The following is a 16,878-nucleotide window of genomic DNA, read 5'->3' on the forward strand; positions in this document are numbered from 1 at the left end:
CACCGATCTGACCACCCGTGTAATCCTGCATATGGGGGAATAGCCCTCTAAGAGGCCGTGGCTGGCGTGATGGCTGAGGCCATCCCCCATACACAGGATTACATGGGCGGTCAGAGCAGTGTCCTTTATTCTCTTTCTAATAGCAAGAAAATAAATATACACCCATAAGAATGAAGCCTCAAAATTATAAATAAAATTCGACCATCATAAGCTTCCCCCACCTGCAAGTGTTATATGGTTTGCCCAGCCCTGAAATGAACTTCTTCTGGGCAGCTTGGTCATCAAAATGAAAAGAATAATAATTAATTTACTGTCAGAATCAACAGGTTATTAAACAGGAGGTGGGTGAGGGGAGAGGTAAAAACAGACTGCACCATAAATCTAATTTCTTATTTTGCCCAGAGTTCCACTTTAACCATCTGACATCCCAAAAAAAATTGTTTGTAGTCAACGGATAAAATGAGTGTAGGTTTACCCCAGCTAAACAAAACGCATACATCTGCTGATTACTGGTCAGAAGCAGTGACAAACCTAGACCGCAGAACAAATTTAGAACCCTTCCACACCCCACCCAGAGCAGCCAGCATAAGGGTAATTTGGCACGCTCGGAGTACAGTTCACAAATCCCATTCTTCATCCTGACTGCCAACAGACAACACCCAGCCCTGTTCCTGCCAATACCACGGCTCCGAGGGGTTTACATATACCTACGGATGGCTGGAAACACGTACTGCTGCTTCATTTTTGGACATTCTGATATTTTTGGTTTCTAGAAAAGTGATCGGAGTTTTAAATTTAGAAAAAATTAAATGAATTTGAAATACGGGGTACAAGACAAAAAAAAAAAAATGCTGTGGTTAGAAGAAAAAAAAAAAAAAAGACAAAAAAAAAGGGGAAAAGGCTGGCACCTCTGTTAATTTTTATTGCTGTATGTCGCCCACTGGGAAGATTTCCCCTCTCAATTGTCCCGGTCCTTCAATCCCAGGCAATTCGGACTTTTATCTCCTTAAGTGTGGTCATCGGCGGCCACCCTCTTGGGCCTCCGCCCCGTTGGTGGCCACCCTCTTGGGCCTCCGCCCCGTTGGCGGCCACCCTCTTGGGCCTCCCTCCCTCGGCGGCCACCCTCTTGGGCCTCCCTCCCTCGGCGGCCACCCTCTTGGGCCTCCCTCCCTCGGCGGCCACCCTCTTGGGCCTCCCTCCCTCGGCGGCCACCCTCTTGGGCCTCCCTCCCTCGTCTGCCCCCCTCTTGGGCCTCCCTCCCTCGTCTGCCCCCCTCTTGGGCCTCCCTCCCTCGTCTGCCCCCCTCTTGGGCCTCCCTCCCTCGTCTGCCCCACTGGCGGCCTCCCTCCCTCGTCTGCCCCACTGGCGGCCTCCCTCCCTCGTCTGCCCCACTGGCGGCCTCCCTCCCTCGTCTGCCCCACTGGCGGCCTCCCTCCCTCGTCTGCCCCACTGGCGGCCTCCCTCCCTCGTCTGCCCCACTGGCGGCCTCCCTCCCTCGTCTGCCCCACTGGCGGCCTCCCTCCCTCGTCTGCCCCACTGGCGGCCTCCCTCCCTCGTCTGCCCCACTGGCGGCCTCCCTCCCTCGTCTGCCGTACCGATTACTATTTGACATTTGTTCTGAAGATAGGCAGATTTCAACTTCCACCAACCTGCAATTTTAATTTAAAACAAAAAACACCTCAAACCCCACCCAGCAAAGCAATAAAGAAATCATAAAAGAAAACCCAAAAAAACTAAATTTTTTTAATTTATTTTTTATTTTTTAACCAGAAGATGATTTTAGAATAGCTGCTCACCTGGTCAAAGAGCTGTTTGCCAGTGGTGTTCGGCTGGATGGCAAACTCCAGCTCTGCATCCATCGTGGTCACACGTACACTGATCTGTAAGAGAGAAGAAGAAAGCATTTAAAACACGGAGGAAATGCAGAAAGTCCAGTATTTATCAAATCCACAGTTGAGTACCACCTATGGAAACTACAGTCAAGTAGACATGGCTTGTGCTGTGTGTACAATTGATATCATGCTGGGAGATGACTTAAAGGGGTCCCATCTATAAAAAATAATTTGCATAGCTCTTCATTCACCAAATCTGCCAAAATGTTCTTGAGGTTATTTTTTCTTTTAGGCTACTTTCACACTGAGGAGTTTTTGAAGCGTTTTTGCATTTAAAAAAAGTGCCTGAAAAGCTCAAGAAAAATGCTTCCCTATGTATGTGAATGTATATCTATGTATGTTTTCACACTGAGCCGTTGTGCTTGCGGTGTGGTGAAAAAAAACAAACAAAAAAAAAAAAAAAAAAAAACCGCTGCTTAACATTGAAATCAATGGAAAACGCCTGAAAAACGCTTCTGAGAAGTGTTTTGTGGTGCAGTTTTTAAGTCACGTGTCCTTTAAAAAAATGCTCAGAAAGCTTGGCAAAAATGCCTATGAGTTTTGGCGGCAGCGGCAAAAACTTGAACGTCTTTGTAACGAGATACAATGTACCGTATTGTCCGGCGTACAAGACAACTTTTTAACCCATGAAAATCTTCTGAAAAGTCGGGGGTCGTCTTATACGCCGAGCCGGTGTCAGGGCGGCACTTCTTCGGGGGGCGGCGCGGTGCCGCCCCCCTCTTCCAACGGAAGGGACACTAAGTACAGGGGCGGGCAGGGGGCTGCTGTTTCTTGAATGGGGAAAGAACAAAAAGAGGGCGCACAGGCCTAGTGCATTACCATAAAAAATGTTTAATAAAAAATAAAGTAGATGTTGTACTCACAAACGACAATATAGTCAAGGCACATCATAGAAGAACAGCTGGATCAACACCGCGCTGAGTAACAGTCCACAATAGGGAGTTTAGACATCCAAAAGGCTGACGCGTTTCGAGGACTTGCCTCTTCCTCAGAGCCAACTGACCAAATGTCTGCTCCCTCTTTTATATGCTCACTACTAGTTAAACCAAAGGTCTATAAAAAATACATACACATATATATATATATACACGCACAAATAAAACCATTGAAACTAGTGACAATCATAAAATCATATGAACCATAAGAAGTGTGCACACTTCTTATGGTTCATATGATTTTATGATTGTCACTAGTTTCAATGGTTTTATTTGTGCGTGTATATATATATATATGTGTATGTATTTTTTATAGACCTTTCGTGTTTACTTACATTATGTCGATTGCCCCTGTGACTCCTCCACCTGCACAGGGGAGTGTCCAGGACGGCCCATGTGACCTTTGGTTTAACTAGTAGTGAGCATATAAAAGAGGGAGCAGACATTTGGTCAGTTGGCTCTGAGGAAGAGGCAAGTCCTCGAAACGCGTCAGCCTTTTGGATGTCTAAACTCCCTATTGTGGACTGTTACTCAGCGCGGTGTTGATCCAGCTGTTCTTCTATGATGTGCCTTGACTATATTGTCGTTTGTGAGTACAACACCTACTTTATTTTTTATTAAACATTTTTTATGGTAATGCACTAGGCCTGTGCGCCCTCTTTTTGTTCTTTCCCCATTCAGTATATTTGGATTCCCCCGGTCCATTTGAGGGCAGCAAGGTGTGCATGTTCCAGGACATTCTTAATGTGGTTGTAGCATCGAGTCCATCCCCAAGCGCAGGAGCATTTGTGTTTGCTGGCTGCTGTTTCTTACCTGGCTCCGGTCCCAGGCCCACGACGATCCAGTCCAGGAAGCGCGGCTGCTCCTTCATTCAGTTTGGCCGCTTGATGTTAGTGCGGCCACTTGGCTCCGCCTCCTCACCGGTGATTGGGCGCCAGAACTGTAGCTCAGGAAAGGCACACAGGCGGCCAATCACCGGCGAGGAGGCGGAGCCGAGCAGCCCCGCGAAAATCGAGTGAGGGAGCGGCCGGTAAGTGTGCAGCAGCACCATGCTGGAACACTATTGGCACTATTCCTCCCCCCCCCCACTGACACCAACAATGGGGCACTATTCCTCCCCCCCCCACTGACACCAATGATGGGGCACTATTCCACCCCCCCACTGATACCAATGATGGGGCACTATTCCTCCCACTGATACCAATGATGGGGCACTATTCCTCCCACTGATACCAATGATGGGGCACTATTCCTCCCACTGATACCAATGATGGGGCACTATTCCTCCCACTGATACCAATGATGGGGCACTATTCCTTCCACTGACTCCAATGATGGGACACTATTCCTTCCACTGACTCCAATGATGGGGCACTATTCCTCCCACTGATACCAATGATGGGGCACGATTCTTCCTACTGACACCAATGATGGGGCACTATTCCTCCCACTGACACTAATGATGGGACACTATTCCTCACACACTTACACTAATGATGGGGCACCATCATTGGTGTCAGTGGGAGGAATAGTGTCCCATCATTGGTATTGTGGGAGAAATCGTGCCCCATCACTGGTGTCAGAGCAAGGAATAGCACCCCATCATTGGTGTCAGAGCAAGGAATAGCACCCCATCATTGGAATACCATACTGAAATAGCAAACCATATTGAAATCAAATCTGATGTTTTTTAATTTTTATTTGGTGTGCATTGGAAGAGGGGTAGTCTTTTTAGGGCGAGTATAGCCCACACCCTATATTTTAACAGGAAAAGTAGGGGGTCGTCTTATACGCCAGAAAATACGGTAACTTTAGAGAATCCTAGAGGGAAGTCGCAAATAAATGTAACCCATGGTTAATGTGGCTCCAAAGTGAAAAATGGGCGGACAGGCAGGATCTATAATGCAGAAGACACATGCTTTATCTCTTCTGCATTAAAGCTACTTACCTGCCTGTCTGTCCTTGTATAGTAAGCTGTACACGTGCAGCTCACTGCACAAATTCAGAAATGCCGAATCTGATGGAACTCCCACACATGCACGGGTGTGATGCTATTTCTACCTGGCTAATGACAGAAATCGAGACCCAGAAGCCATCCACCTGAAGATGTCAGCGGTGACTTCCAGGGACAGCAAAAGGAGAGTATAGTTTTGCTTTAAACTTTTTTGCCAATTCCCTCTAGTGTTCTCTAAAATTGCTACAAAGACATATTTACTATGCTCCTCAGTTCCATCTACTGCCCATAATGTGGTACTTATTGCTCAGAATCAAAAAAAAAAAATAAAAATTGGTTCAGAAGAGACAAGAGCCAGAACATAAATTTTTGCCAAAATGTTACAGATTGAATGTACATGCACTTTCGCTGGATAAATGGCTATGCAAACTTTTTATAAAAACAAAAACAAGAAACAAACACACAACAGTGCATCTCAATACCTGTACATTTTCTCATGTTTTGTCACTTCAAAAACGCTAAAAATACTGAAAAAAAAAAAAAATGGTTGATCTGCCAGAAATCCAGTGAGCTTCTAACTTTCTGCAGTGAACTGACAACTGTGCCTCAAGGCGTTCTAAGGGGTTGAGGTCAGGACTCTGTGCAGGCCAGTCAAGTTCCTCCACCCCAAACTCGCTCCTAAATGTCTTTATGGACTTTACTTTGTGCACTGGTGCGCAGTCATGTTGGAACAGGAAGGGGCCATCCCCAAACTCTTCCCACAAAGTTGGGAGCATGAAATTGTCCAAAATGTCTTGGCATGCTGACACCCTAAGAGTTCCCATCACTGGAACTAGGGGGCCAAGCCCAACCCCTGAAAAGGCAACCCCACACCATAATCCCCCCGCACCAAACTTTACACTTGGCACAAAGCAGTTAGGCAAGTACCGTTCTCCTGGCAACCACCAAACCCAGAAAAGTCCATTGGATAAACAGAGAAGCGCAATTGGTCACTCCAGAAAACAAGTCTCCACTGCTCTAAAGTCCAGTGGCGGCGTGCTTTACACCACTGCATCTGCCGCTTTGTATTGCACTTGGTGATGTGAGGCTTGGATGCAGCTGCTTGTCCATGGAAACCCATTCCATGAAGCACTCTACGCACTGTTGTGCTAATCTGAAGGCCACACCAAGTTTGGAGGTCTTTAGCTATTGACTCTGCAGACAGTTGGTGACTTCTACGCACTGTGCGCTTCAGCATGCGCTGACCCCGCTCTGTCATGTTACGTGGCCTACCACTTGGTGGCTGAGTTGCTGTTGTTCCCGGATTCTTCCACTTTGTTATAATACCACTAACAGTTGAGCGTGGAATATTTAGTAGCCGGGAAATGTCACGGATGGACTTATTGCACAGGTGGCAACCTATCATGGTACCACGCTTGGAGTCACTGAGCTCCTGAGAGCGACCCATTCTTTCACAAATGTTTGTAGCAGTCTGCATGCCTAGGGGCTTGATTGTATACACCTGTGTCCATGGAGGTGATTGGAACACCTGAATCCAATGATTTGGAGGGCTGGCCCAATACTTTTGGCAATATAGCATGTATGTATAAAATGTATCTTTCCTATACAATGTATGCACCGATAAAAAAACAGAACGTTTAGCATTTATTTGACTAGCAGATGCTAACAGGTTTCACATATGCATTACAAAATGCAGTTTATGGAATACGCCGTCCTCCCCCACCTGCACAGTCGGTTCTGAGCCTGGTACAACTATCAGTAAGTACATTCCTGAGACCTCTAACACAGTCGCTCATATTTCTCTGGTTTAGCAATGAAGTGGTGAGCAAACAAAAGTCAACCCTCTCAAGAATTTAAATTTATCTCTCAACTACAAGCTACAAAAAGGTGGCTGGACTGTATCCCAGACCTAGTTAACAAAGGTTGTAGCCCATAATAGCCCATCAAAAGAGGCAAATTACTCTAAGCTTGTTTTAAATGCTCGTTTTAAATACCCATAGGCATGTATTCAATGCACCAAGAAACCTTTGTAGTCTGATAAATTCGTAAAAAGCAGAAAACGGCAGTGGGGCAATGTTCTATGGAATCTTATGAAGGCGATTCCTGTGAAGATGAAGATGGTATCCTGTTTTATTTGCAACTTCTACCTTCTTGTTTTTGCTTTATGGTACAGGTCAAGACTGTACATCCAGACAAATTATGGTGAGGTGGTGCTAAAAAAACAAAAAAAAAACAAAAAAAAAAACAAAAAGCTTCTCACTTAAAGTGGACAGAATTGAGGTTTTCTTTTACTTACCTTGGCCCTTGCCTGCAAGGATTTTTGGAGAAACGGCTGACGTCACACTGTATCCCTGAAGAGCTAGGACCTTGATATTCCAAGCACCCCGAAAATCCAGGATGAAGCAGTGAAGAATGGTGATGTCATTCATGCCTCCGGAAGTATCACAGATCAGAAAAAGAAAACATCATCCCCAACCTCCAACATTTTTGGAGTCATGGGTGATGTCATCATGCCTTCTGGCAGAGACAGGAATTTGAAATCCCATGGGAATGCCCACTTACAATGAGATGAAATACATTATCTTGGAATTTTGAGCTTCCAGCTCTGCCTAAAAGCATGATGAGGTTTCCTGTGCCTTCCAAATGTCTTGGAAGCTGGATCCAAGGTGAAATAAAAAAAAAAAAATATATATATATATATATATATATATATATATATATATTTATTTATAAAACGCTGTCAATTTACACAGCGCTTTACACATATATATTGAACATTCACATCAGTCCCTAACCCTCAAGGGGTGTACAATCTAAGGTCCCTAACTCACATTCATACATGCACATATTAGGGCCAATTTAGACAGGATCCAATTAACCAGTATATATTATACAATATTTATATAGCGCTAAAAAGGTTTGCTCAGCGCTGTACAGCGCCGTGGGAGTGTATCAGTTTGCCGATGGAGGAGGTGTAGATGGAGAAGAGAAGGGGCCCGAGGACAGAGCCTTAGTACCCCAACATAGAGGGGGAGGTGGCAGCATTATAGGTAATGCTGAAGGAGCGTTGGGATAGATAGGAGGAGAGCCAGGAGAGAGCGGAGTCTCTGATGCCGAGGGAGTGTAGTTTATTAAGGAGGAGGGGGTGGTCGACTGTGTTGAAGGCCACGGAAAGATCGAGGAGTAAGAGGACTGAGTAGTGGCCATTAGCTTTGGCGGTTAGCAGGTCACTAGTGATTTTGAGTAGAGTGGTTTCGGTGGAGTGTAGGGGACAGAAGCCAGACTGTAGTGGATCGAGGAGGTTGTTGTCAGTGAGGTGGGTGCTTAGGCGATTGTAGACTAAGCGCTCAAGGAGCTTGGAAGTAAATGGCAGCAGGGAGATGGGTCTAAGGTTGTTCAGGTCGGTGGGGTCCAGGGAGGGTTTTTTTGAGTATGGGGATGATGTGCGCGTGCTTTAGGGGGGAGGGGAATGCGCCAGTAGAGAGGGAGAGATTGAAGATGTGGGTGAGGGAGCGTAGGATGAAGGAGGAGGGTGACCGGAGGAGTTGTGTGGGGACAGAGTCAAGGGGGCAAGTGGTGAGGCGGGCTTCTGAGAAGACCTTAGTTACCTCCTCAGTGTTAGCAAGGCTGAAGGAGCGGAGTGTTGGGGAGGTTATAGTGTGCGGGATGTTAGGTGTGGTGGGGGGGTAGGGCGGTTGCGAGGTCAGAGGAGGGGAGAGTTGGAAGGAAGCTAGGTGGGAAGGTAGGTTGAGCATTGGCGATGTCCTTACGGATTGCATTGATCTTGTTTTGAAAGTGATTGGCAATCTCGTGGGCGGTGAGTGAGGTACTGGGTGGGGGAGAGAGAGTAGGGAGTTGAAAGTGGAGAAGAGCCAGCGAGGACAGGTGGAGAGGGTGTTGATTAGGGTTACGAAGTAGGCTTGTTTGGCGGCGTGGAGGAAGGAGGGGTAGGTGAGGAAGGCGGATTTGTAGAGGGAGAACGCTCGAGGGGATTTGGTTTTGCACCATAATCGTTCCAGCGCGAGACTGCGTCGTTTAAGATTTTTAGTGTGGTCGTTCTGCCAGGGTTGAAGCGGACCGTATGTATGAAATATACACACATACATACACACACAGGTAGATTTTAAACATGGGAATCTTCCAATTGGCATGGAAGAACCACTTTAAACAAAGTGAAGAGCAGCAGAGACAACTTAACACAGAAGGTATCCAATTGTGCTTTCCTCACAAAACAAAAAAGTAGGGTTTACTCTTCAGTCTAGGGTAGTGGGATGAGTATACACATCTTTTTTAGTCACAAACTCATGGACCCAGATATGATCAGAGACAAAAAAATTACAACAGAAGATCTGTAGATCCATAGATGGATATGAATATATTTTATGGGTTTATCAATTGACTTAATTGGGACCTAAAGGGCATTTCAAATAAAATAATTTGTAACAAAAAAGTGCACCAACAAGGTTAGATGGACTTTAAATTTTAAAAAACATAGCCCTTCTCTCTCTTCGCCAAGACCAAGGCCAAAAACCCTGCTTGTTAGCAACTTCTTCCATCCATTTTGTTGATACTTACCCATCACTTCTTTTACATGATGAAAATATTATTGACTCTCCATTAGATAAGGTGTTGTAAGGGGTGAAAAGGACCATTAATACTACAACATACAAAGACATTTTAGACAACTGGGTTGTTTTAAAACTTGTGCTAACAGTTTGGTGAGGGTCCTTTTCTGTTCCACCATGACTGTGCCCCTGTGTACAAAGCCAGCTCCATAGAGATGGTTTGACCACTTTGGTGTGGAGGAACTCAAGTCGGTCAAAGCCCTGACTTAAACCCCACTGAACACCCTTGGGATGAACTGAAATGCTGGGGTCTTCACATTCAACATACGTCATCAGTACCTGACCTAACAGCCAGGTTTTGAAATGGGATGTCCAACATGGGTGTATTGTAATGTTTGGTCATTAAGTGTAAAATACATCTTTTTAACAACTCACAAAAACAGTGGTCAAATCCTTAATCTTGAGAAATTAGGTAAATCATCTTTAGAAGGCAAATGAACCATAAAAGCCAGCATGTCCTAAAGAAAGTACAGCATAAAAGGGGGGCTAGAAAAGTGTTTTGGTGATCTTGTTTAGGTTTCTCAACCAGGGTTCCATGGAACCATATTGGTTTCTCTAAAGTTTGCAAGGTTCTCTTTGGGCAATACGTTTATGCTTCTCAGATAAATAACCACAATTATCTTTTTAGTTACCTATAAGAAGTATAATACTTTCAAACTGACCACCAATGTAAGGGGGCACAATGATGATTACCAATGTGAAAGGGAACTACAATGTCCCATAACCACACCAATGTGGGGGGTGTATGGACTACAATGACCACCAATGTGAGGACTATAATGACCAATGGCTACCAATGTAACAGGGCACTACAATGGCCAGTGACTACCAATGTAAGCGTGCACTATAATGACCACCAATGTAAGGGAACACTACAATGACCAATGACTACCAATGTAAGGGACCCTTCTCCATTGATCACTATTGTAAAAGGTGGGGGGGACTTACCCACCAATCACCAAAATAAGGGGGCATTACAATTTCCAATGACCACCAATATAAGGGGACACTACAATGACCACCAATGTGTGAGGGAACTACAATGTCCAATAACCACACCAGTGTAGGTGGAACTACAAATAACCACAAGTGAAAGGGGGGCTAGAATGCCCAATGACTAGCAATGTAGCAGGGAACTACAATGGTCAGTGATGACCAATGTAAGCAGGCACTACAATGACCACCAATGTAAAGGAAAAAGACTACCAATGCAAGGGGGTCTTCCTCAACTAACCACTATTTTAATGGGAGAACTTCCCATAGGATCACCAAACTAAGGGCACATTTCTGCACTGACCACCAATGTGAAATAACCATACAATTTCTGCTTTTCTTCCTGGATCGTTATTAGATACGTTTATTATAAATTGCTAAAAATATTTTTGTAGCATAAAGCAGCCCTGCATGTCACATACACCAAGTACACCACATTCCTTATTTCTTTATTTTTTCTCCATATCTCAACTTACTTTGCAATTATAGTAGCTATTAGCAGGGGTTCCCTAAGACCTAGAAGTGTTTTGTTTTTTTAAGGGTTTCTCCACAGTAAGAAGCGAGAGCAGCCTTCTTCAAACTTCTTACTTCAAAGGAACCCTTGAAATAATTTTGAGGTCTGAGGAAACACCTTTAATATATACAAAAAAAAAAAACCCCACCACACTATTGGTGGTCAGTGACAAAATAGCCCTTGCATTGATTGCTAGTGGTAAGAATGTCCTCATAGTGGCGGCTAGAATGGCACCCTTAAAAAGACAGCTAAAACGATCCCTGATGTCATACCGTAGGCTCTGCCAGGTCCTGGAATTATTCAGGTACAATCAAGTAGGGAGTCAATTAGCCACAGCTCAAGGAACCCCTACCAACCTCTGGAGGAACCCGAGGAACCCCTACCAACCTCTGGAGGAACCCAAGGAACCCCTACCAACCTCTGAAGGAACCCCTACCAACCTCTGGAAGAACCCCAGGGTTCCACAGAACCCTGGTTGAGAAGAGCTGAGCAAGAGACTCAAACAGCAGACATAGCATGCATAGACTTGCATATTTCCAGATAGACCTATAAAGACAAACACATTGGCCATCTTGGATTTTAAGACGCTGAACCTTGAAAACCAACAGTAGCTCAGCTGTAAAAGGCAGAAAATTTTCTGACTCAAAGCAGTAACTAAAAAAAAAAAAAAAAAAAAAAAAAAAAACACAGCATCCACGCAAAATGTCTGGTTTGCTCGTGGAATGCTCAGATTTGTTTTGGTATAAGAGAAGATAAATTGGCAAATTTGCTAAAAGAATTGTTTAAAGCATATTTTGCCAATTTAATAAAAACATCCTGCGAAGAACTCAATACTGGTAAACCTCACATCATTAAGTCAACAAAAAGCAGAACGCTCGATTTACCCAACACAATCTGGTCTTTGTTTTCTGGTTTGTAATTATAAGAATACTTTAAAGAAAAGTAAATAAAGTGGAAATTCGTGTTGCAAGAACGATTCTCTTCAATTAAAAGCGAATAAAATAAAAGATATTTTAAAAGACGCAAAGTCCAATATATATGACGGACTCCATGACTTATGGAAACTGTTAATGAAAAGCAAAATTCCCATTAAAGAGAAACAATGAATTCCCAAAGCCCGGAGATAATGGGAACCACGTTCTACTTCTAGCGGCAATCAGGAACAAATTGCACGGGTTTCGTTATAAAGTAACCAGGCTAATTTAACAAATATTTGACTTACAGACATTGGGGACGGCTGCGGGACGCGCGCGCTGTGCTTTTTCTCTCTCGGTCACAGGCGAGTGCTGGGTCACATGAAAAGGCTTGCCATTTCTCAAAGGATTACCTGTTTAATTAAACCAAGCCTTCCTCGCAGGAGAAGGTCCCATCTATACCCCACCAAGCAGCGCACAGAAGTAAACGGGAAAAAAAAAATCGAACCAAACCGCTACACGAAAGTAGATATAAGACCTGACCGAATGAAAAGTGTGTTAGAATTTTTTTATATATATGGTTTTTTTTTTTTTGCATCCCAGTGCTGCAGATCTCATGGAGGCCCTTTGCAGCCACTTCCTGTCTACATGAATGCCACGGCTGCATGGCATTTCTCAAGGCGGCTTTTATGATGGTGACAACAGTGAGCCACACCTATGTAAGTGTCCATGTACACATAGGCTTTTAGCAGCTGAAGAATTAGGTGAGGTTAAACCGCCCTCTCCTGAACGCAATAGAATCGCATTCAGGATAAGGAACGTTTTGACCACCGACCGCGGGAAACTGCAAAATGCGTGGTTACCACATTTTCCCACGGTCAGCGGTCATGGTAGGCTTGTGTACATGGAGCCTAATGTGCTCATAAAGCCACTTCTAGTCTCCATTTGGGCTGGTTTAGGCTTGCAGCACCTCCTTCCCACCTGAAAAGCAATCCGCAGTGGATCGCTTTTCACAGGTGCCTCCTCTTCTCTGATCATTTTAACCCATTAAGCCCACACCACTGTACTGCAATGGAGTATGTTGTGATGCAACCCCATTCACTTGAATGGGTCACACTGGGCGGCGGTGCTGCCCTTATAAATGCAACAGGTGGTGCGATTTGCTGCAGCCAAAAAGCAAGATTTCAGAGGCGTGGCAGTTGTGTACTAGGCATAGTCACTGGCCTAGAGAACAAGAGCTAGTTTTAAATAAAGTTTTTTTTTTTTGTTTTTTTTAATATACTGTTGCTGTGTTGTGACATGTCAGGAATGTATTAATGGGGATTTGTAGAGTTATTAAAAGCTCCAATTTAAGCAAAAGTGGGTGCGAAACGACTTTCTTACAATATACTTCATATTATTTACATTTTATACACAATTTTTTTTTTCATATATAGTTTTTTTTTAATTAAAATTAAAAATATATACCAAAAATGTTATTAAAATACAAATGCACATACATGCAGACACATACACGCTAATATAATATTTTTTTTTATTAAAATTAAAATATATACCAAAAATGTTATTAAAATACAAATATACACAAACATGCAGACACATACACGCCAATATATTATATTTTTTTACAATCAGGACATTTGTAGTTGAATTTCATCTCAACAGTTTTAGGCAGGGTTAGAGAACACGTGTTGCCTTGCAGACATTAGTTTAGGTAAATGCAGTAAACCCAAGTATAGGTCTGTCACAGGAAGCGGAGCAACATCCTCCCAAAATAGCATTCACCATCTCAGTACATATCCGTAGAGGAAGGGGTGGGAGGTATGCTTCATTCAATGACAACCAAACTGTGAGCTTATCAGTTAAAATGTATGATAAGCCAAATCCACTAATCGACTCCACAGGCACGAGTTTATGTGTAATAGCAACAGTAAAAAGATACTAAAAATATAACATCAGAAACAACAAGCAGGCTACACTATATAGCCAAAACATGTGGACATCTGACCATCATATCTATACTATACATGACCAAAAGTATGTGAACACCAATGGAAACACCTGGATATCAGGTGTTTCCAGTGAAGGGTTACTGTAGACTTGAGCTCAAAAAGTGAAGGTTTGTTCGGTTAATGGGAACAAATGTTCACTATGCCTAAGCTGTACCTAAAATGGACTTTTTGTCTTGAACTCTTCCTAAAAATAGCAGTGCATTTCCTGAGCCTAGGAACTCTTGTGCCTTGAGCCTCATTACTGTATATCTGCAGAGTGAGATCATCTAAGGTAGGGCATTGACTGCTAGTCCCATGAAATTTGCTTATGTCAATACAGCGCTGCTAATAATTCTCTTTGCTGGAGAGAAAGCTGTACCTGATATCCTACAGTAGAAGGACCTCCCTGCTTCTGCTTCATTCATATGTGTACCTGGGCTTCCTCATCATTACCTAACCAGCCATGATGGGTAGCACTGGCATGTGTGCGCAAGAAATACGTGCGACTAGGCCTTTGCCATCTCTCATTATTATATTTGGGACACAGCTTCAAGAGTTCAGTTCTTCCTTAAAGATACAGCATACAGAGACATTTTAGACAATTATGCTCTTCCAACCTTGCACTAACAATTTGGTGAAGGCCCTTTTCTGTTCCCGAATGACTGTACCCCTGTGTACAAAGCCAGCTCCATAAGGATATGGTGTGATCAGTTTGGTGTGGAGGAACTCGAGTGTCCTTCACAGAGCCCTAACCTCAAGTCTACTGAACATCTTTTGGGCTGAACTCAAAGTTCTATTGTAAGCCAGGTCTTCTCATCCAACATCAGTACCTAGCCTCACAAATGAGCACAGATTCCTAATGACATCCACAGAAATCCTTTCCAGTAGAGTGGATACAGGTACAGATGGAAAGTGGCAAATCCATAATAAATGGCCATGATTTTGAAATGGGATGTCACAGTACAGTGACCTGCACACAGCCCTGACCTCAACCCTACTGGACACCTTTTGGGATAAGCTGAAAATCATATGAGCAAGGTCTTCTCACAAAAGTTAATTTAGCTTAATGGGCACAAATTCCCACAGACATCCTCCAAAATCTTGCAGAAAGTCTTCAGAGAAGAGTGAAGGCTGTTAAACCACAAGGAAGGGGGGGGGGGGGACCAACTTCATATCGAGGTCCATGGTTTTGTAATGGGATGATCAACAAATTCATACAGGTGTAATGGTTAGGTGTCTATAAATTGTTGACCAGCATGTTATCTAGTGCAGGAGTAGGCAGCCTTATCACTCCAATGGTTGTAAAACTATTTATGCCATCATGCTTCTGCTTCAGGGAATCATGCCAAACTTGTAAGCCATTTGGCCAGTTTGCTTGAAGGCCATTCACATTATACTTAGAATCAACCCACATTTTTGTACCCGCATAAAGAAAGCCCATTTATTTTGATCTGGCTGGTAGGTAGCACATAAATAATCTGCCCATTTTTCCCCCAAAACAGCACACCACAACAAACTGTTCAACAACTCACAAGCAACAGGGTTACCAAGAAGTGCAGAGAAAATGCCCATTTCCATGGGCCGCTCCCCACAATCCTTTTTATATAAAATCACTCACAATTGATATAGTGAAACCCCACTCATCAGCCCAGCGAAAGAGCAACATGTATCAATGGGAATTTCTCTGCCATGTATCCCCATCTTGTGACGAGGGTTTCCCAAGGGGCGCCCATCAATATGTCCCTCTTGCCTAAGCAAGGGACAGGGCAGCACTGTAAACGTTTAAAAAAAAAAATGTGAGAAATGCTGTACTGAATGTGTGAGTGTAAGAGGAAGGGGGAGGAAGAATATTAGAGGAAGTCAATGAATGATGAAAGGTCCGTTTTAACTTATTAATCTCTTAAGGAAAACAATTACCCCTCCTTTAGTAGTAACTGCAAAGACTCTAAACAGAAAGCTGAAATATTCCAAATTATTTTTGGCTGCACAGCAAGGGATCTACCTAGGTGTGACCATGTTTATATCACTTGACTTCCACTGTATGTCCCCGAAAGAGAACAATTAAATTCTTCCAAATGAATGGTCAAAAGGTGAGGTAGGAAAGCAAAGGTTGCACGTCAAGTCATAGCACAAAACTATCCAAGTAAAAAATGGTGACAAACACTGGTAATTAAACTCATCCGCATGAGGAAAAGTAATGATTAAAAGTAGTAGATCAAAACTAATCAATGGTGGCGGAGATATAGGAGGCTGAATGTATAGGCAATTTCTGGTGTTCCCTGTAAAGGGCAAACTTAGTGCAGTCTTCTGCCCAGGCTCCGTAGTGGTCGTTTAATCTTATAGAAAGGTTCACTTACACTAGATAGCCAAACGTTTGCGCACACCTGACCTTCACACCCAGGTGAGCTTTTGGACATCCCATTATATAACCATAGGAAATAATATGGAATTGCCCTGTTTGTGGTTACAGTTGCCCCAGTGTCTGTGGGAATTTGTGCCCATTTGTGAGGTCAGGTACTGATGCTGGATAAGAAGATCTGATCCAAAAGGTGTTTAATAGGGTTGAGGCCAGGTCCTGATGTGGGATGAGAAGACTTGATCCCAGATATGTTCAACAGGGTTGAGGTCAGATCTTGAAGTAGGATGAAAAGACCTAATTCCAATGATGTTCAGTAGGGTTGAATTTGTAACCATTTGTGAGGTTGGGAACTGATGTTGGATGAGAAGACATGGCTCACACTTGACGTTCAATTTCATCCCAAAAGGTGTTCACTAGGGTTATGGTCAGGGCTCTGTGCAGACCACCCCAGTTCCTACACACCAAACTCGACAAACCATGTGTGTATGGGGCTGGCTTTGTACACAGGGGGATAGTCATGCTGGAACAGAAAAAGGATCTTTCCCAATTGGAAAGCACAAGGTTGGAAGAGTACAATTGTCTAAAATGTCATTGTATGCTGTAGTATTAGCAGTACCGTTCACTGAAAACAACTAATTTAGGAGGGAAGTCTAAATTCTTTTAACAGTACAATCTACAAATATGAAGACCCAAGGGGTGAG

The 16,878-nt window shown here is 43.7% G+C and overlaps 1 protein-coding gene across 1 annotated transcript in view; it reads right to left on the reverse strand.

The window, feature by feature from the left end:
• LOC149442201 (moesin-like) overlaps window positions 1-16,878 on the reverse strand; it is a 72,197-nt gene that overhangs the window by 13,723 nt on the left and 41,596 nt on the right. Inside the window, exon 2 of the mRNA XM_089656363.1 lies at window positions 1,797-1,880. Within this exon, the coding sequence (XP_089512489.1) occupies window positions 1,797-1,880 (84 nt within the window). The remainder of the gene's footprint in view (window positions 1-1,796; window positions 1,881-16,878) is intronic.

Source organism: Staurois parvus, unplaced genomic scaffold, assembly GCF_062004578.1.
Source record: "Staurois parvus isolate SC_StPar_1 unplaced genomic scaffold, SC_StPar_1.0 ptg000902l, whole genome shotgun sequence".
Classification (NCBI taxonomy): Eukaryota; Metazoa; Chordata; class Amphibia; order Anura; family Ranidae; genus Staurois; species Staurois parvus.